General features: G+C 37.1%; 2 protein-coding genes and 1 pseudogene across 4 annotated transcripts; 1 reads left to right on the top strand and 2 right to left on the bottom strand.

Moving 5' to 3' along the window:
* The first annotated feature begins 1,245 nt into the window (after nt 1–1,245).
* LOC137717928 (2-oxoglutarate-Fe(II) type oxidoreductase hxnY-like) lies at nt 1,246–4,147 on the top strand (annotated as a pseudogene).
* Nucleotides 4,148–5,141: 994 nt separating this feature from the next.
* Nucleotides 5,142–9,736, bottom strand: LOC137746893 (NADP-dependent malic enzyme-like). The gene is made up of 19 exons (XM_068486913.1): nt 9,418–9,736; nt 8,819–8,939; nt 8,541–8,615; nt 8,183–8,334; nt 7,995–8,100; nt 7,818–7,883; nt 7,596–7,691; nt 7,432–7,503; nt 7,248–7,331; nt 7,054–7,152; nt 6,887–6,934; nt 6,714–6,767; nt 6,520–6,618; nt 6,342–6,431; nt 6,159–6,236; nt 5,977–6,051; nt 5,790–5,880; nt 5,541–5,669; nt 5,142–5,427 (listed from the first exon to the last, which is right to left on the bottom strand). The coding sequence occupies exons 1-19, from the start codon at nt 9,720–9,722 to the stop codon at nt 5,339–5,341; spliced, it is 1,929 nt and encodes a 642-aa protein (XP_068343014.1). The 5' UTR covers nt 9,723–9,736; the 3' UTR covers nt 5,142–5,338.
* A 3,026-nt stretch (nt 9,737–12,762) lies between these two features.
* On the bottom strand, nt 12,763–19,482 carry LOC137743202 (probable RNA-dependent RNA polymerase 3). 3 transcript variants are annotated; one of them, XM_068483089.1, is made up of 19 exons: nt 19,112–19,482; nt 18,895–19,027; nt 18,525–18,654; nt 18,329–18,403; nt 17,706–17,895; nt 17,086–17,284; nt 16,818–16,905; nt 16,549–16,689; nt 16,230–16,304; nt 16,042–16,113; nt 15,607–15,713; nt 15,232–15,380; nt 14,880–15,105; nt 14,366–14,591; nt 14,127–14,272; nt 13,796–13,955; nt 13,500–13,638; nt 13,253–13,419; nt 12,763–13,168 (listed from the first exon to the last, which is right to left on the bottom strand). In XM_068483089.1, exons 1-19 carry the CDS (start codon nt 19,458–19,460, stop codon nt 12,935–12,937), a joined length of 3,006 nt encoding a protein of 1,001 aa, XP_068339190.1. In that variant the 5' UTR covers nt 19,461–19,482; the 3' UTR covers nt 12,763–12,934. The 3 variants fall into 3 exon arrangements, 2 of the variants coding, with proteins under 2 accessions (XP_068339190.1, XP_068339199.1); XM_068483098.1 differs by lacking the exon at nt 19,112–19,482 and adding an exon at nt 18,739–18,791 and having other exon boundaries at nt 18,895–19,046; XR_011069446.1 differs by having other exon boundaries at nt 13,048–13,168; nt 13,490–13,638.
* Between the last annotated feature and the right edge of the window lie 4,214 nt (nt 19,483–23,696).

Genomic DNA, 23,696 nt, shown 5'->3' with positions numbered 1-23,696 from the left:
CCCTTGAAGAAATTTCCAGTCGAACTCAAGATCAAGCCTTGACGGCCCTTGGGTAGACATCTACATTAAGGGACTTCAAAACGCATCTTCTACACGTGACAAGCACATGTCCACGACGCGCCTTGAAGTGGGGGCATTTGTAGACATCAAAATTTCGATGAAATAAATGTTGACCAATAATTAAAATTTCAACGCTCACGTATCACATAAATTTTACATGTAGCGTACGACTCAATGAAAAATCGAAATGAATTGGAAAAGTCATCAAATAGGACACGTGTCAATACCTGGCAGAAATGATTTATTTCATCTGATTATTTAAATCCAAAATCAAGTTTTGGAATTCTATAAATAGGAGGCCAAGGCATTCATTTTGGGGGAAGGAAGGAGAAAGAAAGGAAGGAGAAAGAAAGGAAGGAGAAAGGGGGGGAGGAGAAAAAAAAAGGAAGGAGGAAGAGAAAGAAAGAAGGGAATTTACATCACACCAAAACCTTGAAGCCTTGAAACTCTAAAGCTCTCAAGCAAAATCCCGAAGGATCAAGAAAACACTCTTCGTTCTTCATCAAATCCTCCTTCAAGATCAAGCCCCAACGGCCCTTGAAGAACTTCCACCAACTCAAGATCAAGCCCCGACGGCCCTTGAGGAAAGTGTTCATCGTTCATCATCCGTTCATCTTAAGATCAAGCCCCAACGGCCCTTTGGATCAACAACCTCAACAAATCCACACATCCAATCGTTCTTCAAGATTAAGCCCAAAAGCCCTTGAAGATCCACTCATCCATCAACCTTCAAGATCAAGCCCCGACGGCCCCTTGAAGAAAGTGTTCATCATTCATCATCCGTTCATCCTAAGATCAAGCCCCAACGGCCCTTTGGATCAACAACCTCAACAAACTCATACACCCATTCTTCAAGATCCGGCCCAACGCCTCTTGAAGATCCATTCATCAACTGTTCATCCTTAGATCAAGCCCCGACGACCCTTTGGATCAACAACTCATCCACAAACCTACATCCTACGGAGATAGAATCAGAGGACCAAATTACAAAGAGATTGTAACCCTAAAAAATCATTAATACAAAAATATATTTTGTACACGTATTCTTGTCTCTTGTTTTCAGGAACGTTTCGTGTTTACAACGACTCCCACATAAATTCTTCGACGTTTTTCTGGGTTTTGAATAGTTTCTGGTTTTCTAATCTAGGTAGTGAAGGAAATTGAATTCTCGGTTGTTTTAGGCGTGTTTGGATTGCGGGTTTTTCTACTTGCTGAATCATGGAATAAGCGAGGAGTTCATGGCGGAGGAGTTTGATCAGAGTAGGAGGCTTTTCGAGTTGCCATTGAGTGCAAAAATGGAGCTTTTGAGGAACAAGAACTACAGGGGATATACCCCTTATCTCGACCAGCATCTCGATCATGAAAACCAAGTTCACGGTTTGTATTAAATCATTCGGATAGTACAATTTCTGGTTTTTTTTTTTATCTTTGTGGATTAAAATTCTGGGTTTTTGTTCTTGTTTCGTAAATTTCGGGTTTTCGATGAGTAGGAGATTACAAGGAGGCGTATTACATAGGAGTTGAGCTACAAGAAGATGACCCATAAGCTAAAAAGCCGTTTTATGGCCCTAATGTTTGGCCTGCTCCAGTTAAATACTGCAAGATGTGGAATTTAATGCTGGATTTCTAGCAAAATTTGGTTTTATAGTTCCTTTTTGTACTTTTATAGTATTTGGAACTAGATTATTTTTAATTTCAGATAAGATTTTTAACGAATCTCATCACGTCACGTGTCATTATATGAAAGTTCAATTTTTATGGATAGATTTCGATAAGATTTTTAACCAATTTCGCCGCATCACTTGACCTTACCTGTTTAGAATCGTTGAAAATATTGAAATGTAGTATAAGGTGGGAGAAAATGGTAAGGTATTTATAGAAAAAGAAAAAAAAATTCGGATTTTTTATTTTTTGAATTTTTTTTTTATTAACTTAATTAATCTAGACCGTTAGATTACAAAAAAAAATAGAAATTCAACGGCCTAGAAACAGCCACGTTGCTGAAGCTACAATATCTGAGCGAGGCCACTGCCTGAAAAAATATGTCAATGACACTGCTCACGTGCCTGGCGCAAATTTTTTTAATTACATTATTGGCGTCAGCCTTGCATCACGCATTACATCCATCTAGACGCTTGGGCCTTGGATTTACGCCTGACCTCTTGGTTGGGCTCCCGAGATGGGCTGGAGGGGTTTTTTTTTCGGGGTGGGGGTTGGAATTAATATGAAGCTAATCCATAAGGCTATTGCCCACAGTGGAAGTGCTCTTATTGATCATTTTGTACTTTTTTGTTGCCGGGTTGGAGTGGGGATCATGGAGGAATATCATAGACAATGCTTGTAAGTTGTGCGCTTGTACTTGGAACTACATATGTTTTATAGGATCAGAGTGCTTGTGCATGTGTGTCGATAAGCACGTGATAAATGTTCGTTCCATGTTAGAAATCGTTGGTTTCCCTCTCGGCATTTACTCATATCTGCTGCCAAGTTTGCAACTCTGTTCGGCAGAATATCGTAGGGTCCGATTTCTAGTGACAAGGTTTTAGGATGAATGATTGATTAGCATCTTAACTTTCAATACTCCTTTTCCATATTTCTTCTTCTAGATTAGTTCTTTCTAGAATGGATGATATACGCTGAGTTGAACTGTTTTCATGTAAATCATTTTAGGGAAGTGGCTAAATCAGTTGGCAGGCTTGTGGCCCTTGCTCTTGATCTCGACATCCATTTCTTCGACAAGCCAGAAATGCTTGGCGAGGCCATACAAACACTAGGGTTACTACACTACGATGGTAAATTTTCAATCAAAAGTTTTGTAATTTAATCCTACAACTATTTTAACTCATAGGATGGTGTTCATTTGTTATATAGGTCAAGTTTCTGATCCTGCGAATGGAATTTTTGGAGCTGGAGCTCATTCAGACTTTGGTTTTAGAACCCTATTGGCAACAGATGATGTTGTAGGTCTGCAAGTAAGAAGGATGATGTGAACTTCAGCTATATTACCATTATTAAGAAGGCAGTTATAACTATTGCATTATTAATCTGTTATTCCACCTTTATCTCTTCGCAGATATGCAAGGATAAGGATGCGAAACCTCAAGTATGGGAAAATGTACCACCAATAAAAGGGTTAGTCATTGTACTCTCCGAGGGAGATCGATACCATTAAAGTGGCTTAAGTTGGGATGACTCATATATGCTATAGTTATATCCTTGTTTGCAGATATATGGTCCACTGAGTACTGTTTATAACACTAGCACAAGTTAGCTTCATTGTTAGTAACATATTTTGAAGATTTCACGATTTAGAACGGTGAAAAATTGTAGATGCCAGGTCCATAGCAGCAAATATAATGCGACGACACCTTTTTGATTGAGTGGTAATTCTGTTTATTATTTCAGATCATTTACAGTGAATCTTGGTGATATGCTGGAACGCTGGAGCAACGTGTTTTCAAGTACTGCTCCTCTCCCTTAGTTCTATCTTCATTATATGATCATAGAAGATGAATGCTGGCAGTTTGGAGCTCTGCAATTCTTTTTGATCTTTATATATGTGCATTCTCCTTTTAGAATTTTTGTATTCAACTATCGTGACGCATGCTCCTGCTTTGTTTTTGTGCTCAGGTCCACATTGCATAGAGTTGTAGGGAATGGTCAAGACAGATACTTTGTATGACTCCTTTTCTTCTTTACTTTTTCTATTTCATGGCGTACTAGACCATATCAGTTTTCAGTGTTTTTATGCTGTGTAAGATTCTCTTGTTGATTATGTCCGTCATCTGATTCAAATGTAAACCATCAATTTCGCTTATTTTATCTGTGCTGGAATTGTACATGGGCTCAATTACTTGATTTTTGTTTTCTTTTCTCGGGTTTTACACGGCATTCGTTATGTTAACTTTCACATATACGATATACCAATTTTATTTTTCTTTCTTTACAGCACATACTTTCGCATTTTGGACGATACATCTCATTTGCTTCTTTTCCTTGGCAGATCGCATACTTTATAGAACCAAGTCACGATTGTCTTGTTGAGTGCTTGCCTGCCTGCTAATCTGAAAAGAACCCTCCCAAGTAAGTTCTGACATAAATATTATGCTGGAACTATTGTATAGGTATTTTAGCAACTGAAAAAAATTATGTAGCCAAAGGATGGCAGTTTTGAAATTCGAATCATAAAGCATTTAGAATGATATTCTTACTGTTCGCTGCATTCCTGTATCTGTCTACTTTTCCACGTTTCCCTCGATCTTGTGCCAAACTTCCCTGAGGCAGCGCTATTACGATACTTACGCTGATCTGAATGTCGACACGGAACATAACAATTAAGTTTGTCGTTCTCCTGCAAATGAAGATGAATCACCATCCTCTCAGATAGCAAACATAAGTTTCCATATAGTTCAACATTTGTTGTACTTGATAATGTGTTACATAAGTGTTCCAACTGTACCCCTTTGTAAATTCATATAACCCTGTAATCTTGTACCCTACCACAATGCAATTTCAACCAATTTTGTTGCACATTCTGTACCGTACTGACCTGGTACAAATCATATAATTCGTTCTAAATTAAACGTACGGTACAGTGTGTGTCGTAGGGCTGCATATTTGTGGTTCACGGTGAAACCGGGTGCGGTAAGAATTGAAGAATGCACTTCCTCGTATGATTAATATCAACACTTTAGTCTTTACTTGGCTTCTAGCCATGTTAGTGCCTACATTGGTGGGGTAAGAACCCTAATTTTCCCTATTTTCCAACGATTGAAAAGGAAACCACCATCTTCTTTGTGTCTTTGGTGCCACATATATTATTCCATTTGCTTTTAGAAAGTGGCGTTGAGTGCGCAGTCAACACTCGCAAAGGGCGGCTTATCTTTCCAAGTGGTTCAAGAATATTTGCCCCTGCAACCAAGATCCTATGTTGATTCTTTGCTTTATCGCTCGTTTTAACAACGTAAGTGCACTCTTTGAGGAAACACATTTGAGTAACTATCGGAACTAACGTATGAATTGAAGCCCGGGTGACCGGGTGACTGGGTGACGTCGTCACCGACATCAAAGAGCAAAATATGAAGGGAAGCTAATGCATTTGATATGGAGCAACAAGTACAATTAGCATATTTATTCGAATTTGGAAACAGATGATTTACAAGCATCATCTCTCACCAATTTCACAAGCACTCATACAACACATTTCAAGAAAACACATTCTTTATAATTAGCCTCGAAACGAAGCATACACACAACAAAAGATAGAGCCGCGGATTGTTCAGCGGTAGTTTCGGTAGGTGGGACTGTACATGCAACTCTCGGCATACTTCACAAGATTCTCGGGACGAGGGAGACGCGTAGCCACCCCTTCAAAAGCATAAGATGAAAAAGAGTTACATGGTGCATGGAAGAAATGACAGTTTTTTCGGTTTGAACTCCGATCACACCAAAGTAACAAAAAGAAGAAGAAGAAAACTTACCAAGGTCATATGCTTTTGCAGCTACATTAGCAGCTATTTGGGCAGAAATCTTTCTGATGTTTGACAATGGTGGATAAATCAGCCCCTGTGCAAAATTCTCCTCAGAAACTAGCCCCGCCAAAGCTTCCGCTGTTTTTAGGAGAACCAAAATTTGAACAAATGGTAAACGCGAAGTCGGAATATGCGATACAAGTTCTACTTTCCATGCTTTCTCAAAATTAAGTCGTTCAAAATCTGCCATCTACTTACAGGCTGCCAGAAGCATGTCATCGTGAACACGGATTGCTCCAGAGATAACCAAACCCAGACCGAATCCAGGAAAAATGTATGCATTGTTGGACTGAATTAAGAAGGACGACAAAAAAATCTCAGTTAGTGATACTCAAACCAATGTTTTTAAAGTTGGTCTTCAAACTACAAGCTACATTTGCATTACCTGGCCAGGAATGAAAACTTTGCCATTGTACTCAACAGGATCAAATGGACTTCCGCTGGCAAAAATTGCGCGACCCTTGGAAATGGAAGCCAGACAAGAATCATGAAAGAGAAATTAGTTCATTTGTACAGTAAATCCTCAATCAAGTAACGACAGATTAGAAGCGAACGTAATTGTCATACCTCACTGTAAGTATAAGCTTCTTCAGCGGTACATTCAGATTGTGATGTTGGGTTGGAAAGAGCCAAAATAAGAGGTTTCTGCAGCATTCATTTCTTAATATCAATAAAACCAGTGCTGAAAATGTTACACCCACATACAAGAAGATATACACAGAAAGGGGGTAAGAGAAAGGAGACGATTACCTCATTGAAGGACGATACTGCTTCAATCACTTCCTTTGTAAATGTTCTTCCAACACCAGATGATCCGATAAGAACTGTTGGTTTAATTGCCTGATGAAGTATGAATGTACGATAAAAAACTGAGACTTACACAACTTTATGTATCTATAAATATATCAGATGATTAACTGATTCAAACCTTGACAGCATCCAGAAGATCCTTAACAGGCTCATGTTCATGAGCCCAAGGCTGCTTAAAATGTTGAAGAGAATCTTTACGAGAGCTAACAATCAATCCCTGCAAGACAATTCGTGTGCTGCGTTAAGTATGTGAGAGGAAGTAAGAAAATTTGATAAGGGACAGTCATAATCTTGATCGAGCACGCTACCCACCTTTGAATCAACAAGCCAGATCTTCTTACGGGTCTCTTCCACAGGAACTTTTGTCTACAAGAGACGAACAGAACTAAATAAATGAAGAAAGGCCATTGATCAATCATTTCTAGAAGTTCTTCACATCTCCCAAATTGGCATGCCTTTTGCATATGATTTTAAAAAGTTAATACCTTTTTTGAGATCTCAAGAGCTATTAGTTCTGCTATACCGGTACCAGCCTACGACCACGAAGTAACAGTAGGATGAGAATTATACTTTAGAGCTAGACTACTCTTAATTCTCCACCAATCTGATGTAGTAAAGATACAAATTGACAAATATATTAACAAAATCTTACTTCACCGGCACCAAGGAACAAAAACCTGTGCTCAGACATGGATCCACCTATCAATTTAAGCGCTGCCACAACTCCTGCAAGAACTACAGATGCCGTCCCCTGATACAAGGAAAAAATGGTTCAAAGGGGAAAGAAACAAGGTGTACCTAACCTAAAGGCTATCGTGCAAGCTCCGTCAGTTATTTAATTTGTACCTGTATGTCATCATTGAAGACGAGATGAGATGTTCTATATTTGGACAGCAACTCGAAAGCATTGTGGTTTGCAAAATCTTCAAACTGCACATTTCAATATAAAGGGACTAGACAACCTCAGAACTACGTGAAAATTTTATACCCCAAAAATCTGATGAGTAGATGATGTCACATAAGAGGTAACCTGTACAAGAACTTTTTCGCCATAGTTCTGCTTGACGGCATTCATGAACTCTTGCAAAAGATCCTCATACTCCTGCAAGTATGATCAAAATCTCTCGCATTAAGTTAAGCTGTATAATTCTAGATCATGCAAGTAAATTAACAAGAGACTAGAGTAAGGGAAACCTTTCCCCTTGTCCTCTTTTGTCTGAGTCCGATGTAAAACTCATCCTCCAGCAACTGCTCGTTGTTTGTCCCAACATCAATCGTCACAGGCAAACACTGCAGAGGAAAGTCCAAGTAATTCTTGGTTAAAATGAATAAAAATGCTATGACATCAATGATTTGCAATGCAACCACTTCAAGCGTAAACAATGATTGGTAATTAGTAAATAGGAAAAAGCTTACTGCTGAGGGGCGAACTCCTCCAAGTGCCGTGTACAAGGCCAACTTCCCTACGGGAATTCCCATCCCCTAAAACAAGTTCAATAGCGTCATGTGAAGGCAGGTAACTTTCCATTTTCATTGTTATTAAAAAAAAAAAAATGTTCTTAAATCAAAGGGAAAATGCTTCCAACACCTTACCTGACAACCGAGGTCACCAAGTCCCAATATACGTTCACCATCAGTCACGACAATAACCTGAACAGTCCTTTCAGGCCAGTTCTTCAATACCTCTAGAACTTTACCCCTATAATGTTCAAGGGATTTTCACGTTAAGATTATGTTGAGAGAAATGAAATTTTCATCACTGTGCAAGTAGATGTTCATACTTCTCTTTCAGACTAATGTATAGACCCTGAGGGCGCCTGAAGATGCTTCCGAATTTCTGGCAAGCCTCACCAACAGTCGGAGTGTAGACAATCGGAAGTAATTCCTCGACATTATCAATGAGCAGTTTGTAGAACAGCCTCTCATTCCTCTCCTGTTAATCAAAGAAAACTTGAATGGTCCTCTACATCTTTGTTTCAGCAAAAAGTGAATAGGCAAAATGTAAGCAGTAAACCCCAATTGTCATTTAACATATTTGAAAGTTTGAAACACCGATCAGTAACAGGGTACAAATCCAACTGCACAAGTAAACCCGAATTCAACCTTAAACAAAACCAATACTGGTAAAAGAAAAACTACCTGGAGTTCTGTTAACGCCATGTACTTTTGCAGCGGGACTTGATATTGTCGGATAGTGTTCATCAACTTCTTCTCCTGGTTAGCAAATTTGCAGTAAAACAAGAAAAACCAACAGTCAGATCAAAATTCAGCATTGCTATGCCATGCATAAATTAGTTACGAAATGCACTAAAGTTATGGACCTCGTGAAACCAAAACTCCCATACCATGTTAAAATACTCGAAAAGTTTAAGCCGTTAAAAAATGAACGACAACGTCGTTGAGAAAAAAATTGAAACCTGGAGTTGTTGAGAAGCAGTTGCTGGAGGCAGAAGGCCACGCAAGTAATGAGCGTCCCTCTCTTTCTCTGTAAATGCAAGCCCTTTGTTGTATTGAGGATCTCTCAGCAAAGAATATCCACTGTGTCAAAAACCCACCAAAAATTTAATAAAATAAATGTAAGTATTGCAGCCTCAAGAAAAAAAAATGTAAGTATTACGGTCAAATTCGTAATTTAAACCAAAATGTGATGCTTGATCAAATAATTAATTTACAAATCTCAATTGTTAAACTGATCAAAATCAAATATTAACGACATACTGATAAAATATTAACTGATCTAATAATGAAAGTGATCGTGACGATATATTGATCAAACATTAACTGACAAATACTAAAAAGCGTTCATTTCCGCCGTTGAGATTTGTAACTCAGTTATTTCCCGAAAATCAAAATATTAATATTTATCGGTTTAATTAATACAAAAGATAGACAACTATATTGATTTTTTTCAATTCCTCTTGAAAATAAACAAACAGCATCAAAACTGCAAACTTTTTTACCGATATATGAAAGTACGAAACCAAGACGGTAAAAAGGTAAATTGATGAAAGATCACCTGGCAACGGAGTAAGTCCAGGGGGTGACAAGTTGGTCTTCGGTGGCAGTGTCCTCACCATAGACATCCTCAACGCCGCCGCCGACGGTGGACTTGGGGTCGATCTGAACCGTAGAATCCGTGACCTTGCTCGCCATTCTCAACGACCCAAGCGATAACTTAAGATCAGATTCAGCACCAACCTTTCTCAGTGACCCTTTGAGCTCAAAAACGCTTATCAGAGAAGCAGAAGTAGGAGCACAAGAAGCAGAAGCAGATGGAGTGCTCTGTTTTAATACTAAAAGAAACAGCGAGCGCTGTAACATTCCCACATATACAAATCGAAGACTTTGGCTTTTTTTCACATGGAAAGTCAAATGGTAAAAGAAAATTAAAAGGGTTAAGGGTCGTTTTCGATTTAACTAATCAATCATTTTTCTCTTTCCTGAATTATTAACAGAAAAGAACGGAAAAAGTAAACAGGGGAAGGGGTTTAAAGTGTGAAACTACTTTCTTTAATATATTAGTGGAGGTGGTGGGGTAGATGAACGATATGATTGAATTGGATGAGTGGGTTTTTTCTGAGGCAACAGATCACTGAGGAAAATTATCGAGGGAATGGATAGGATAGGAGGAGAGGGAGACGGTGGGAGTGCGAGGGAGACGGAGACATGAGATTTTGTCTGTGCAGAGAGGATAGAGAGTTGTACACGGAGTGAATCACTTGGACAATGAGATTATAATACACATGTCCATTGCTGTCTGTCAATCATGCAAGTATTCTAAATTACTATTTGGAAAATTTTATTTAAATTGATGTAACTTCTTTCTACATCTACTTAAATTTTAAATGTTAATTTTCATTTTTACCTGATTGCATAATTATTAAGAAGTACAAAAGAAAATTAATAATTAAACTCAAATTTATCAATAAATTCACAGATTATAATTAAATCTTATCATCTCTCATTATTTATCATAAGCTCATTCAGTCTAAAATCTTAATAGCTCTTGTAGCGAAAAGCAAGTTTTTTTTATTGATAGATGGTAGTTTTAAAGTGTTGAATCCTCTAATTAAGATACGACTTGATTTATAAATTTTTTATTTGTTAGATTTCTAATCTTTTTAAATTTTAGAAAATGAGTATTTGGGTTGCAGTTTTTTTTCATCAATCTTCCTTAGTTTGTTAAACTTTCTGCAACAATTTCAACTGGAAATTGTTGCAGACATCCTCCCGGTATTCTCTGCAACCCAAAACACCAAAAGGAATTACAGACATTGCAAGGACTTTTCGATCCCATTTGCTTTTCTTTGGGTCAAATTTCGAACTTTTTATATTATATTTTTGTTCTTTTTCTTTGCTGCTGCCATCTCTTCCCTCCCCATCTCTTCCTTCCTCCCTCTTCCTAAATTTCTGGTATATACACAAACTATCATATGTTAAAGTTAGGGGCTATGATTCTTTAATATTTAGGCATTTTTTTCCAGAATTTTCTCAAGGCTCCGGCGTTGTTTGAACTCTTATTAGTCCAACATATCAAGGGGCTTTAGTAATTTCCATTTACATCAATTGGCACCAAAGTCGTACGAGAGTTGGAAGGAGAGGGAAAATGAGGCTGAAGAAGACAGAAAAGGAGCTGCGGATGCGATTCGAGGTGGTGAATACATGTATGTCTAATGGACTGATGCGATGCAGTGCTGGTGAACCCCTATATTGGGGTTGTTGCTTTGGGTCAATCACTTGGTATAGTTTTCATGTGGAAGCCTACAAGCTCTGGTCCTCTACTTAAGACTTCTGTGTCAGTGGGACTCGTCCCTGCAATCGCATTCCACCATAATAGCATCTCATGGTGAAATCTGGGAAAGAGAATAAAATTAAGCTTTGGGACTTGAGGATGAACGCTCCAATACAATTTAATGTCATTGTAATAGTGCTAAAAATCATATGGGTGTAAAGATAAATTTTCATGTTGAATTGGATTTGTGAGGGTATTGTAAGCAGTAAATTTGGGATTAAAGAAATATTGATATTTTAGTTAAAAATCAAATAAAATTTTCCTTACCATTTTAACTTCGTTTTATCTTTTTTTTCGGTTCTCCTTTTAAATTATATTATCGTACTATTATTTCTAATTAATTGTTAGAAACTAATTCTACAAATAAAATGACTCTAACTGCTCGATTAACGCTCTTAATATTTCGGTTTTTAACTGAATAATATGGCATGATTATTGTATAATAGTTAGATGCCTAAATGATTTCGAATCTGGTTCATTTTGAAAAGGAGAAATTAGAATCCCCTGCATTTTTTCAATACATTTTAGATCAAACATTGGTTCCTTTCTAAGATTTGATTAAGAGGCTTTGACCAATTGCCACATCAACATTTTTCTATTTTTTAAGTTACATATAATTTGTTTAAAGGCATCTTCACTTCACCAAAATTTAAATGTACCAAGAAACCAAATGTACCAAAAATTCAAATGTACCAAGTAGCCAAATGTAACATTATAATCAAACGTACCGATATAACCTAACAACGAGTTTTGTTACATTCTATTTAATTTACTAAAATTAACATTTTAATAAAAAATTAAAAAAAAAATCTTCAATCATCATAATAAGATATACATAAAAATATAAGGAAAAAAGGAAATGTTAACGTAAATAGACTTCCAGTGAGAAAAAAGAGAATGCTAAAAAAAAATCTTAAATCATCATAATAAATATTCTATTTTCTGTTTCTTCCTTTGTATTCTTCTACTTAATTTACTTTCTTGCACTGTGATTCCATCACACAACCACGTATCTTGAGACACCACTCACTACCACCAACTAACACAATCATTAACGTATCACGTTTTCAAGTTGTCAGGATTAAAATTTCAGTAATCAATAGAATTATTACTTTTTATATATTCTAACTAACTGGATAACGAGTCAAATTTTCATATCATTTGATAAGATTTTTTTTATAGGGCTATGATATTTTGAACTATTTAATTTCATCATTTGAATTTTGAGTTGCGTGTTTGTTTAGGTAATGTTAAAAAGATTAAAATTTTTACCAAATTTGTAAACCAAATGAGGTAATGATTGATCATTAAATTATTATTTAAATATTAATTAACATACATATTTCTTATCAATGACACATCATTTAGTTTAAAATTTTAATCTCCCTAACATTATTTGTTTGTTTATGATAGGGCCGGCCATGACAGATATGCAGTGTTCGTCCAGTGAGTTTTCTTTTCCACGCGGTTCGCAGGAAACCGGGGTATCTTCACTTTATAGTAGATTTTTATAGGATAAAACAGATGATTCAAAAAGTAAATAAATAAAAATAAAAATAAAAACAAGTGAGAAAATTGCTAGTATCTTCACTTTATAGTAGATTTTATTCTCAACATTTGAGTTTGTCATTCCAAACTAGTTGGGAATGACAAATTGGTACAATATGCTACAATATATACAACATTTCGTGACCATAAACAGTCGTTAAAGGCTAGCTAGATTACACGAACCATTTCTTAGTTACAGAATTTCCTTCAAGACAGATGGTGACACCAGAAAAGGGCATTCATCACCTTGTTTGATCCAGTGAAGTTTGAAGAGAGCTGACCCTGCAACTTTCCATGCAAACCCGCATTTACTTACACCTGCACTCCTGGCATAGTCGTAACAGATATTATATATCGCGATGGCCTCGTCAAATATTTCACCCATCGGCCTTGTACTCTTGTCGAAATCATCACCACCGTATAGAATCTACAGTCAGAAATCCGAATATGTTACTACTTGTCCCAAACTGTTTGTTCATATTCAATTACGAACATGTACCTACATCCTCACCTCTCTATACTTTGTTATGAGCTCCCCGGCAGCCTGATTCTTCCCCTCTCGATCACCATCTCGCAATGCCGAGGTCATGTCACACCTGTACTGTTTGTATTGTTCCCTCCATTTGATCAAGCACTCCTCAGGGACTTCAACGTCGAAAATGGGAAGTTTCTTAACTTCTGAAGAGAGGTAAAGAGGTAGAGCAAGTTAAAACTATTATTTTCTCACGAGTAGCAAATCTTAGAATACCTTTTATCACCTCTGGTTGAGAGGTCCTCTGGTTGGTACTCATTCACCGTGTCATAAATCGATCCTAAAATTGAAGTTGAAAGGTATGAATTTTTCTTTTCCATGTAATGAGGAAACTTCGACACCTTCAAGTCTTTGGGAACTTCGACCTGTCACTCAATAAGTAAAAAACCAAATTTCAAGGCAATGCCAATCACTTGAAAGGATGAAAGTTCGGAGATTAGGGATTGCGCAAATGAGCCAGAATTTCTTTGTATGACACCAAGCGCTAGAGACGCAAGTGAAGCAACAAAAAATAAAACTAACCTTTCCACCTTTCTTCGGCGCATCTAGCGCATCATAGTATATATCAACCAAACGCAGTATGTTTGCCTTCACTAAGTTCTCATCAATGCTACTATCTCCTCGGGTCAAGTAGCGATCCATCATAGCCAGCCAGCTATCAGCTGCCTCACTCATTGCATAACTGAGACGGAAGAAATTCTTCTGTGAACTATAATTGAGAGAATTGTAATGTATCGCTAGAGAATGCTTGCTTAATTACTCCGACAACAAGGAGAGATTCACCGTCCATAAAATCAACCAGGACTAAATGTAGTACAATTCAAATTGCTACAAAACAAAGTCAAATGCATACCTTGGTTTAAATCTAGTTGTCAAAAACAGATTTATGAGCTGCTCTTCTAGGTCTTCTTTCGAAAGCTTAGCTGGTTTGACACTGGCAGCTTTAGGAGCTGAAGAAGCCGGAACCCAAGGTTCACTGGGTTTGAAATACTCCAGTAGCTGGAAGTAATTCCGAATTTCCGGTCACAAAGTGTTACACACAAAAACACAACTGGGTAGAAGGTAGAAACAGAACTTTATGCAACCACCAACCTGAGGGTTTCTTGAAACCCAGTAGAGATCACCATCAAAATCCCCACCACTTATTTCATCAGCTACAGAACGCGGGCCTTTGCGAGAGAAAAATATAGCATACTTGGCATTTCCAACAACATATTCTAACTCCTTCACATAAGTGGCCTTCAAAACATGTATATCCCCGAAGTGTAAACCAGGATTCCGATACACTAATACCTTGCCTGAAACTAGTCCGCCGTCACTGCATATATCATGTCATTAGGCCGAAAAAATTCCATCAAAAGTATAAGTGAACTATATTCAGCAACTCAAAACTCTACATAGATGAACAAAACTAACATAGGATAGATAATCAAGAAAGAAAACATGTATAAGTAACAAATTTACAGAAATAATACAGTTACGGAAATCATAGACAATACATTTCAATGTTACACCATTGCTAGAGACATCAATTTCGAATATGCTATCAAATTCTTGCATGATTTGACACAACGGGGGAGGAAAATGGGCCAGAAATAATACATACAGGATAATGCAAACTTCGTCTTTCTCTAGAATCCCGGTTGGATCAGCTGTCCCCATCAAGTAATAGCAATCAGGAACATACAGTTTCCCTCTTCTAAGACCTTTCATTTCCTCTTTTATTAATATCGATAGACAATATTGCAAATATGATTCGTCTAAGGGAATACCGCATAGGATCATTCTTGCCGTATTGGAATTGTCATCAATCTCACCATTGTTAACGGCAACTGCAAATAAAAGAATGAGTAGGGGAATCAAGGAACTAGAATGCTATTTGATCCACAAAAGAAATAGGATTCTAGTTTGTTATTTATCCCAAAGGCAGATAACAAGGTCATGGTAACACTTAACACCTTTGAGTGCGGTATGTGCATTGCAGAAAACACTATGAGCATCTTCCAAAGCTCTCTCAAGTATTTCCATGAAATATTCTTTTGGCACCCCTCCATGGAATAGAAGCGCAATTAAATTCCTCGATAAATATGACTTCCCGGGTGGAATACTGGAAGATAAAAACTGAAGTTAAGATGTTAATTAACCAATAGTGTTAAGACACGCTAATGCCCACCCCCACCCCAAAAAAAAAAAAAAAAAAAAAAAAAAAAAAAAACTTTGACGGCTTGACCATTAAAACTGGAGCCCTTAAACTTTAATGTGTGTTGACGCCAGTTGCGCTGAGCAACAGCAACGCAAATTATGCAAATATTAGTGTTAGTTGAAGGATTTACCTTGTTCCAACTATCTCTAATGCATTCACTGTTTCATTATCTGAAAGTTCTGGATCTATCTCAACTTTAACCATTGAAGGTCGAATCTGGACTGTTTTCGGTGGCAGCTACAAGGTTTAATATATAAAATTGAAAATAGTGTACAATATGGTAAAACTAAGGGAATGAAGAGAAGACTACAAAATTAGCACAAATAACTATTCCCAAAAATTTGCATAATTACTAAGCATAAACTTCTTAATAAATTGTTTGACATCAAGTTACTTCAAAAATGAAACAAATAATTTAATCAACGAGGTTGTGGTTTATGACCTCGACTTGAACAATACAATGAAATGTCCCAATTGAGATAATTCAATTTAACAGTGAGGTATTTTTTCATAAAGCTAACAGCATCATGTTTTCTATTCCATAAGAAAATGATAGAAACCATACCATTTTGTTGACAAGAAACGTTCCCTTAACAGCACAGCCTTTGTAAAACAGTCGGAACTGTATGAGCAAAGGCTGCAAGGAGGGAAGATAAGAGCAAAAGGAAATGAGAATACATTGCCGACCAAATATGTAAGCTTACCAGAATCTTGAAAAGAGAAGAGCAATTGCAATACTCTACATCTACGTACCGGTTCCCCGATTCTAGAACCAGGCTGTTTCTTTTCCATACCCTTGCCATCAAGTTCATTATGATTCGGAAGTCTCTGACATCACAAGTCAAAGGATAAGCTATGAAAAGAGTAGAAGACATTTGCACTTTCAGACTAGAAAAATACTGAAAATAAGAATTATGGGGAATAAGATTACTCAATTATACATATTAGCTTAACATACGAAGTTCTAAGCTGTGTAACAAACCAATCTAGCATAAGGCGATATATGGATGGACAAGAGAGCTGCATTTCTACTTGACTTCTATTTCTAACTTTGAAATATAAAATGACAAACCTTGATTTTTTTATTACTGATACGCTTTCCTTTGGATATGTTATTCGGACAAAGTAAAGCCAAATCCTCAGATATAAATCCAGTGCCATCTGTATGTATAAGCGGTTTGTCATCTCTGTAAATAAGGTTACCAGATTCATCCTGCAGTTCACAGAAAAAAAAAAAAAAAAAAAAAAAAAAACGAAAAACTGGGTTTTTAAATTGAAAAATGAACCAACAATATTCCTCATCAATATAATTCATAGAAAAAAAAAGTTTAAGAATCATACCCTACAATATTCCTCATCAATAAACTCAACATTCACAACTGACAGATCTACTGGAAATCTGATTGTCTTTGACAGAATGAGTGAAAACCTGCACTCGAAACAAGGATGCAATTTAAAATTCATAAAGTAAACAATGCTTCAATATGACAAGAATAATGTCTGCATAATTCTTGTCACTATATACTAATTGAATAGAAATTGTTTGTCTGACCAAACAAAAAGAAGAAAAGAAGAATCGAATTTGTTTGTGCTAAAAACATTTGCATACCTAGCCATGTAGGTGGCCACACTAGACACAGTATGGGCATGCATGAAAAGAGATCTTGCTTCATAAATTGTTCTGTTAGCTAACATATGCCATACATCCCTGTCAATTGAAGCATCAGAGTCCGTACGAACAAAATAACACTTCACGGGTGATGAAGTTGGGTTTTTTTTCTTTTCCTCTTTACCACCATCTTTGAACACTGAATCATAACCGTATGCAGATAGACAAAGAAAAAACCAATGCTGTTAGGTTCCTCAACATATTGAAGGATGAAAATACAGGTTTAGATTCACCAGGAAAAAATGGTCTATGATAAAATTTATTGATTTACCGATAGTACCCAAAAACTAAACCATGAGAAGAATGAAAGAAAATTCAAGAACAAGCGTTCCTCATACACAAACACAATCAGTAAAAAAGCATGGAGACGCATATCATCCTATATTTGTGTTTACAAAAGGAGAATATAGAGAAAAGGATCATCAATACATCTTAAGATTGTTAACATGCATTATATTAAGCATACAATTCATATTAAGTACTTAGACTTGTGAACTCAATCAAGAAAAGTACCCAAGAGAAATATCTCAAAAACCCCTTATATGAATTTAGAAGCGTACCAAAGAAACGATATCGTCGCAACCCTACAAGAATCCCTTCTCTTGCAACCTTGCGATATGTAGCATACTTATTATTGTAAGAATTTGAGGGCCCTGTCCCATTCCCCTCATCAGCGAATTTCACCATTAAAACATTGTCGTCTCCTAAAACTTTCTGTAGGAGAGTTCTTTCTTTGTTTAGAAACGGACCCTGGAAAAAAGTCAAGGAAATGACAACATATCACAAATGCAACCAAATGACAACATTGGCAATGGCAACATGAATACCATTAAAAAATTTGAATGCATATATAGAATCCAGTGGAAATCACTTATTTTGGTACGTGATAGGATAATATTCAGTGCCCATTGCTGAGCTATCTAAGATCAACACAAGTAAAAAGGATGTCCATTTTCAGAGCATGTACATTTTTTATAGGTAAGTTTTCAACTAAAATCCACCCAATCGACCTAACCAATGATCTAGAAATTTGAAAACTAATCAGTAGTGCTTGAAACACCCATAGCAATTACTGATATATACCACGTTGTTAAACTTTTGCCTTGTGTGTGTGTGCAAACTCATGTTTCTGATTATAAATATACTTCTACGGGGGGAGGGGTGGTTGTTGAATGTACAGAACCTTGAATTTGCAACTCCCATCCAAAGAAACATAACAATGATAGAGGTGTGTTTTTCCCGAATCCCATTCAAAAGTCTGCAATACACCAAAAAATAAAATGCGAAAAAGGACAAGAGTTAAGCGAAGATTATGATAAAACATTAATTCACACAAGACCAAGAATCACAGAAGAGAGAGAGAAAATGATCATAATCACCAAACGCCGGTCTTCCTTGCCGATATAATTGCGACCCAAAGCTTCCCAAACTCTGGTCTCAAATACATGCATTGGCAAATCTTTCCAACTCCTAATAGTCTCCGCCGCTATAACACTTCCCAACTGCATTCTAAAGGAACCAAACAAACATGAAGACACCCAAAAGCAAGTAAGCTACAAAACCCAATAAGCAAACACAGAGAGAGAGAGAAACCCTAATTAGCAAACAGAGAGAGGGACCCCGGTAAGCGAACAGAGAGAGAAACCCTAATATGCAAACAGACAGAGAGACCCGGTAAACAAACAGAGAGATAAACCCTAATAAAGTAAACAGATGAGAGAGAGAGAGAGAGAACAAACTTTGACATACCCTCCAGAGTAATTTAGAATCAGAAACTGTTTTCTGAATTCAAGTCCTCCCAAAGCTTCCAGCTCTGCTTCTCCATTGCCTATAGCTACAGGTTGCTCAACAGCTGAGGAGCAGCGATGAGTGAGAGTCACACCTGCAACCCCCAAGTCAACACACTCTCAGACATTCAGTCAGCCAAACCAACGGTCACAATCAACAGCATCAATTAGTCTGAAACCTTGGAATTGAGAAGCAAGAGAAGATTGCGAAGGAGAGGAGGAATACTGGGCCTGACAGAGCCAGATGATGTAACCGTTGAGAGTCTTAACTTCTTTGGCGCGGGCAATCTGACGGAGGAGCTCGAGTGCCTTCATCTCCGTCAGCGAACTCAGCCTCCGCAAAACGTCGTCTTCTGGCCAGGGATGCTTTTTCTCTTCGCAAATTCGACGCAGCAGCTGCTCCACCGACTGCGGCAGGAAAATATATGTTTGCGGTTGCAAATTTAGACCGCCGGCGGCGGCCATATATGACGGAGGAGGAGAGAAAGATGGGTTTTTTATTGGGACGGTGGAATCCGCCATGGCCATCTGTATCAATAATAGGGTGATCGTGCAACTGAAAGCGTGTAGCCTTTTTTATTGGGAACCGAGAGATTATGTCACTTGTTAACGGCAGGGACGAAATTTGAAAGGCTTAGACCATCTCCAACTAACCGATGGTTGGCTAGAGGGTTCGTTTTAACCCTCTGATCATTCAAGAGATTCTTCTTGATATTAATATTTTAATATACAGTACATCGCCATATTTTCCTCCAGTCTCCAACTGAGGGCCATATGGCTCGTTTTAGTCCTGTCACGAAAAACCGTCTCCAACCGAGGACCAAAGGGCTATAGGGCCAAACATAATTTATTATTTAAATTTAAAAACTACAACAATTTAAATTCAAATCCAACAACTTAAATTTAAAAACTACAACGATAACTGGCCTAAAAAACCAAAAAAATTAGAACTTAAATTTAATGAATGGTTTAGGTATTTATAGGAAAAAAAATTAGAGTTTTTAAGAATTTAAAAAAAAAAAATAACCCAAAAAACCAAAAAAAAAAAAACAAAAAATTGAATACAACGGCTAGGCTAGCCGTTGTATTCAATTTTTTTTAAGCAATCCTATCGGTTATAACAGACATGAATGTTATATTTTTTGCCCACCCTCGGGCTGGCAGCCAGCCCTCCAGCCCTCTAGCCGTCTCCGATTCCATGGGGCCCTAGAGATTCCACAGTCCTCTGGCCTAGCCCTTGGTTGGAAACGGTTTTCGAGCTATTTTCGGGCCTCTGGCCCTCTGGACCCTTCGGTTGGAGATGACCTTACTAAAGACAATGCCCCTTTAAAATTCAATTCTTTGCTGATCAATTAAATTGTAGAAATGGTTTTTTAATTTTAACTTGATTAGAGTAATAGTACCTCAATTAAAAAGTATTAATATTGATTCTCAACTCATCAAAACGTACAGCTATGGTCCCTCAACTCATCAAAATGTGTAGCTATGATCCTTTTTGTCAACTTCATCATAATTTTGTCAAAATAAGTTATGTTGGAATGACCATGACTACATTTGGAGTCCCTCAACTCATTAAAACGTATAACTAGGGTCATTTTCATGAACTTCGTCAGAAGTTTGTCAAAACGAGTTATGTTAAAAGGATCATTGCTACAATTGGGTTAAAGTTGAGAGACCATTGCTCCAATTGAATTAAAATTAAAGGACCATTTATCCAGTTTGATTAAAGTTGAGGGACCAATGGTAATAAGTTTTTAATTGATAGATCATTACTCCAATTTAGTCAAAGTTGAAAGATCATTGCTATAATTTACTCTTGTAGTTAATAACTAAAGGGAGGGGGACCGGTTCAAACATTTAATACAATAAAACCCTTAAGGATAAAAATAAATGAAAACTAATGAAAATGGTTTGAAAATTTTGAGTTTTAACTATAAGGACAAAATAAAGGGTAAAATGAATAGTATCAAATTTAACTTTTTAGTATAAAAATGTGATTTTTCATTAAACTAAACAGTACTACGGATTTTTCGTTAAAATCCTCAAATAAATCACAACTGAGCTATTGATTGCACATCAACAGCCTCTGAACAAACTGCATTGAATGTTCGTCTTTCAAGAGACAACAAAATGCACAGTCCTGTGTGGCACTAATATTCATTCTCTCAAGAAAATGCATAAATTGGCAGCAGAAACCAGCCAACAGGCGCCAGAAATCAAAATTTAAAACAAAAAAATAGAAATTGAAATAAAGGTGAAATCTTTATATATAAAAAAACAGACCTTTTGCTTCCCAGCTTCGATGCAACTCTTGTCGCCAGGAACCAACCTGCAGTTTACAAAATTAAACAAAACCCAACAAATACATTACAGATTATATCCAAATCTAACAAATAATAGCGGAACTGAGTGTTATTGTGCAGAAAGGTCACTGACTTGATGGAGCTCATGAAGAACCCTAGGAGTGTGGCTTTGAGTCCCTTCTCCCGCAGGCCATGGATAGCCGATTGAAGCGTGGAAGAGACAAGGAGAGCAAGGAGAGCAAGGAGAACAAAGAACGTAGCAGAAACCAGAACCAGAGGCTCGTACTGCGACAACAACGAATTCGCAGAAGCTCTAACATCGAGCAGGAACGTTTTCACAGAAGCAGAATCCATGGCTGAACACACCGTTAAGTTGCAGCAGCCCAAGAAAACAATAATCTTTATATATAAAAAAGCAGTTTCAAATAAAGCCCAAGTGTTTGTAGAATAGCTAAATGTGTTATAACAATCAAGAACGTCCCTTGGCAAGAATTTAATAAGAAACTATTGTTGCTGAGTAAGAAAATATTTTTCACGAGAAGTAAATCAACACTAATGGCTTTCTTCAAAAGATTGTGGCTTTATTGTTTACAATACCTTCGTCACCAAGTTTATTTTTTATTTTCAACTCTTTCTTTTCATGTCGGCATTTTTAGCTTTAATATTCAAAAGCCTAAATCACCCATTCAATAAATGCGAGTTTGCCGCTACTACAAAGTTGCATTTCAATAAAACAATCATATGTATAAGTTTTTTAAAATTATTATTATTTTAGTAAATTAAAATATTGTATAGTGAAGAACTCGTTTTATATATGTTGTTTATTAGACCGCACATGTTTCTCTTTTCTCTTCTAGTTTTTGCTAGTCACACACTAGGAGATACTTTCCAAGTACCTTTTAAGATTATCGGATAGAATTTTGACTAGGAAAGACTTTCCAAGAACCAATAACATATAAATATTTTATCACTAATAATCTTTATGCTTTTAAACCTTTAACGGGATGCCAATTTAGTTTTCTATGTTTTAAACACATCAATTTCATCTTTGTTTTATTGGCTGAGTCATCAATTTCGTCCTCACAATTTGATTATGTTAAAAATTCCATTAGTGGCTTGATGTAGCACACGTATGAAGCCTATAAAAGCCCATCACATTGCATCCATGTATAATATAAAAATTAATAGTTTAAAATTTAGAACCCGTAATGAAAAAGGAAAAATAAAGCTAAATTTAAAAGCCTAATAAAAGTGAGCCATTGTAACATTCCACATCGCGCAGGGCAGTGGATCCTGTAAACCTTATATGTATATTCCCATCTCTACTTAGCTTGAGACCTTTTGGGAGCTCACTGGGTTCGGATTCCATAGGAACTCCGAAGTTATGCGAGTACAGGGCTAGAGCATTCCCAGGTTAGGTGACCTGCTGGGAAGTTCTCGTGTGAGTTCCCAGAAACAAAACCGTGAGGGCATGGTCGGGGCAAAGCGGACAATATCGTGCTACGGTGGAGTCAAGCCCAGGATGTGGTGGGGGCTCGGGTCGGGATGTGACAATTTGATATCAGAGCCAATCTCTGGTCGGAAGTATGCCGACGAGGACGTCAGGCCCCTAAGGGGGGTAGATTGTAACATCCCACATCACCCATGTGAGTGGATCGTAACATCCCACATCGCCCAAGGAAGTGGATCCTATAAGCCTTATATGTATATTCTCATCTCTATCTAGCACAAGGCCTTTTGGGAGCTCATTGGCTTCGGGTTCTGTAGGAACTCCGAAGTTATGCGAGTATGGGGCCAGAACATTCCCAGGTTGGGTGACCTACTGGGAAGTTCTCGTGTGAGTTCTCAGAAACAAAACCATGAGGACGTGGTTGGGGCCCAAAGCGAATAATATCGTACTACGGTAGAGTCTAGCCCGAGATGTGGTGGGGGCCCGAACGGGGATGTGACAGCCATCATGGATTCAACTACGAAAAAATTTTGTATAACAAAAAAAAAAGAAAAAAATTGTTTGACCAAAAAAAAAAAACGAAAGAATTTGAGTTTGTTTTCGATGAATTTTTTTTCTAGAGAAGTTGCAGAAAAGTCTATTGGACTTATTAGTTGATTCGGTATTTCAAAGAGACGGACTAACGATCAATGACTAATCATAACGGTCCACTACTAATTATAACAGTCAACCGCTAATCACATCAATATTGTCCCAACTTGCATTTATTTACTATAACAAACGAAGGGTGTATCATCAAAGACATTGGCGTTATTAGAAGCCATTCTTATATATTGTAATTCCTTTTATCAATCGACAATTTTCCGACGTGGGATTCTAGCATTCTTCGACAAAAATATCAGAAATCGGTTTCGAAAATAATCAGCAAAGAAAACCCATCACTAGTTAATCAAAACAAAACAACCCACGAAGTAAGAATCTGACCTTGACGACCAGGAGTGATGGAGGAAA

The sequence above is a fragment of the Pyrus communis genome, chromosome 1 (assembly GCF_963583255.1).
Source record: "Pyrus communis chromosome 1, drPyrComm1.1, whole genome shotgun sequence".
Lineage (NCBI taxonomy): Eukaryota > Viridiplantae > Streptophyta > Magnoliopsida > Rosales > Rosaceae > Pyrus > Pyrus communis.
This window is presented reverse-complemented; position numbering and strand designations above follow the sequence as displayed.

Bases quoted from the DNA above. Each gene is read 5' to 3' on its own strand.
- LOC137746893 (XM_068486913.1), bottom strand. From the start codon at position 9,722: ATGTTACAGCGCTCGCTGTTTCTTTTAGTATTAAAACAGAGCACTCCA. The intron at 7,504-7,595 runs GTTTCCCTTACT...TCATACTTGCAG, and splicing joins AAAAGAGGACAAGGGGAAAG to GAGTATGAGGATCTTTTGCA. The intron at 5,670-5,789 runs GTAAGTAGATGG...TCCTAAAAACAG, and splicing joins TGACATGCTTCTGGCAGCCT to CGGAAGCTTTGGCGGGGCTA.
- LOC137743202 (XM_068483089.1), bottom strand. From the start codon at position 19,460: ATGGCCATGGCGGATTCCACCGTCCCAATAAAAAACCCATCTTTCTCT. The intron at 18,404-18,524 runs GTGATTATGATC...GGTGTATTGCAG, and splicing joins GCAAGGAAGACCGGCGTTTG to ACTTTTGAATGGGATTCGGG. The intron at 15,381-15,606 runs GTAAATCCTTCA...TTTATCTTCCAG, and splicing joins TTAGAGATAGTTGGAACAAG to TATTCCACCCGGGAAGTCAT.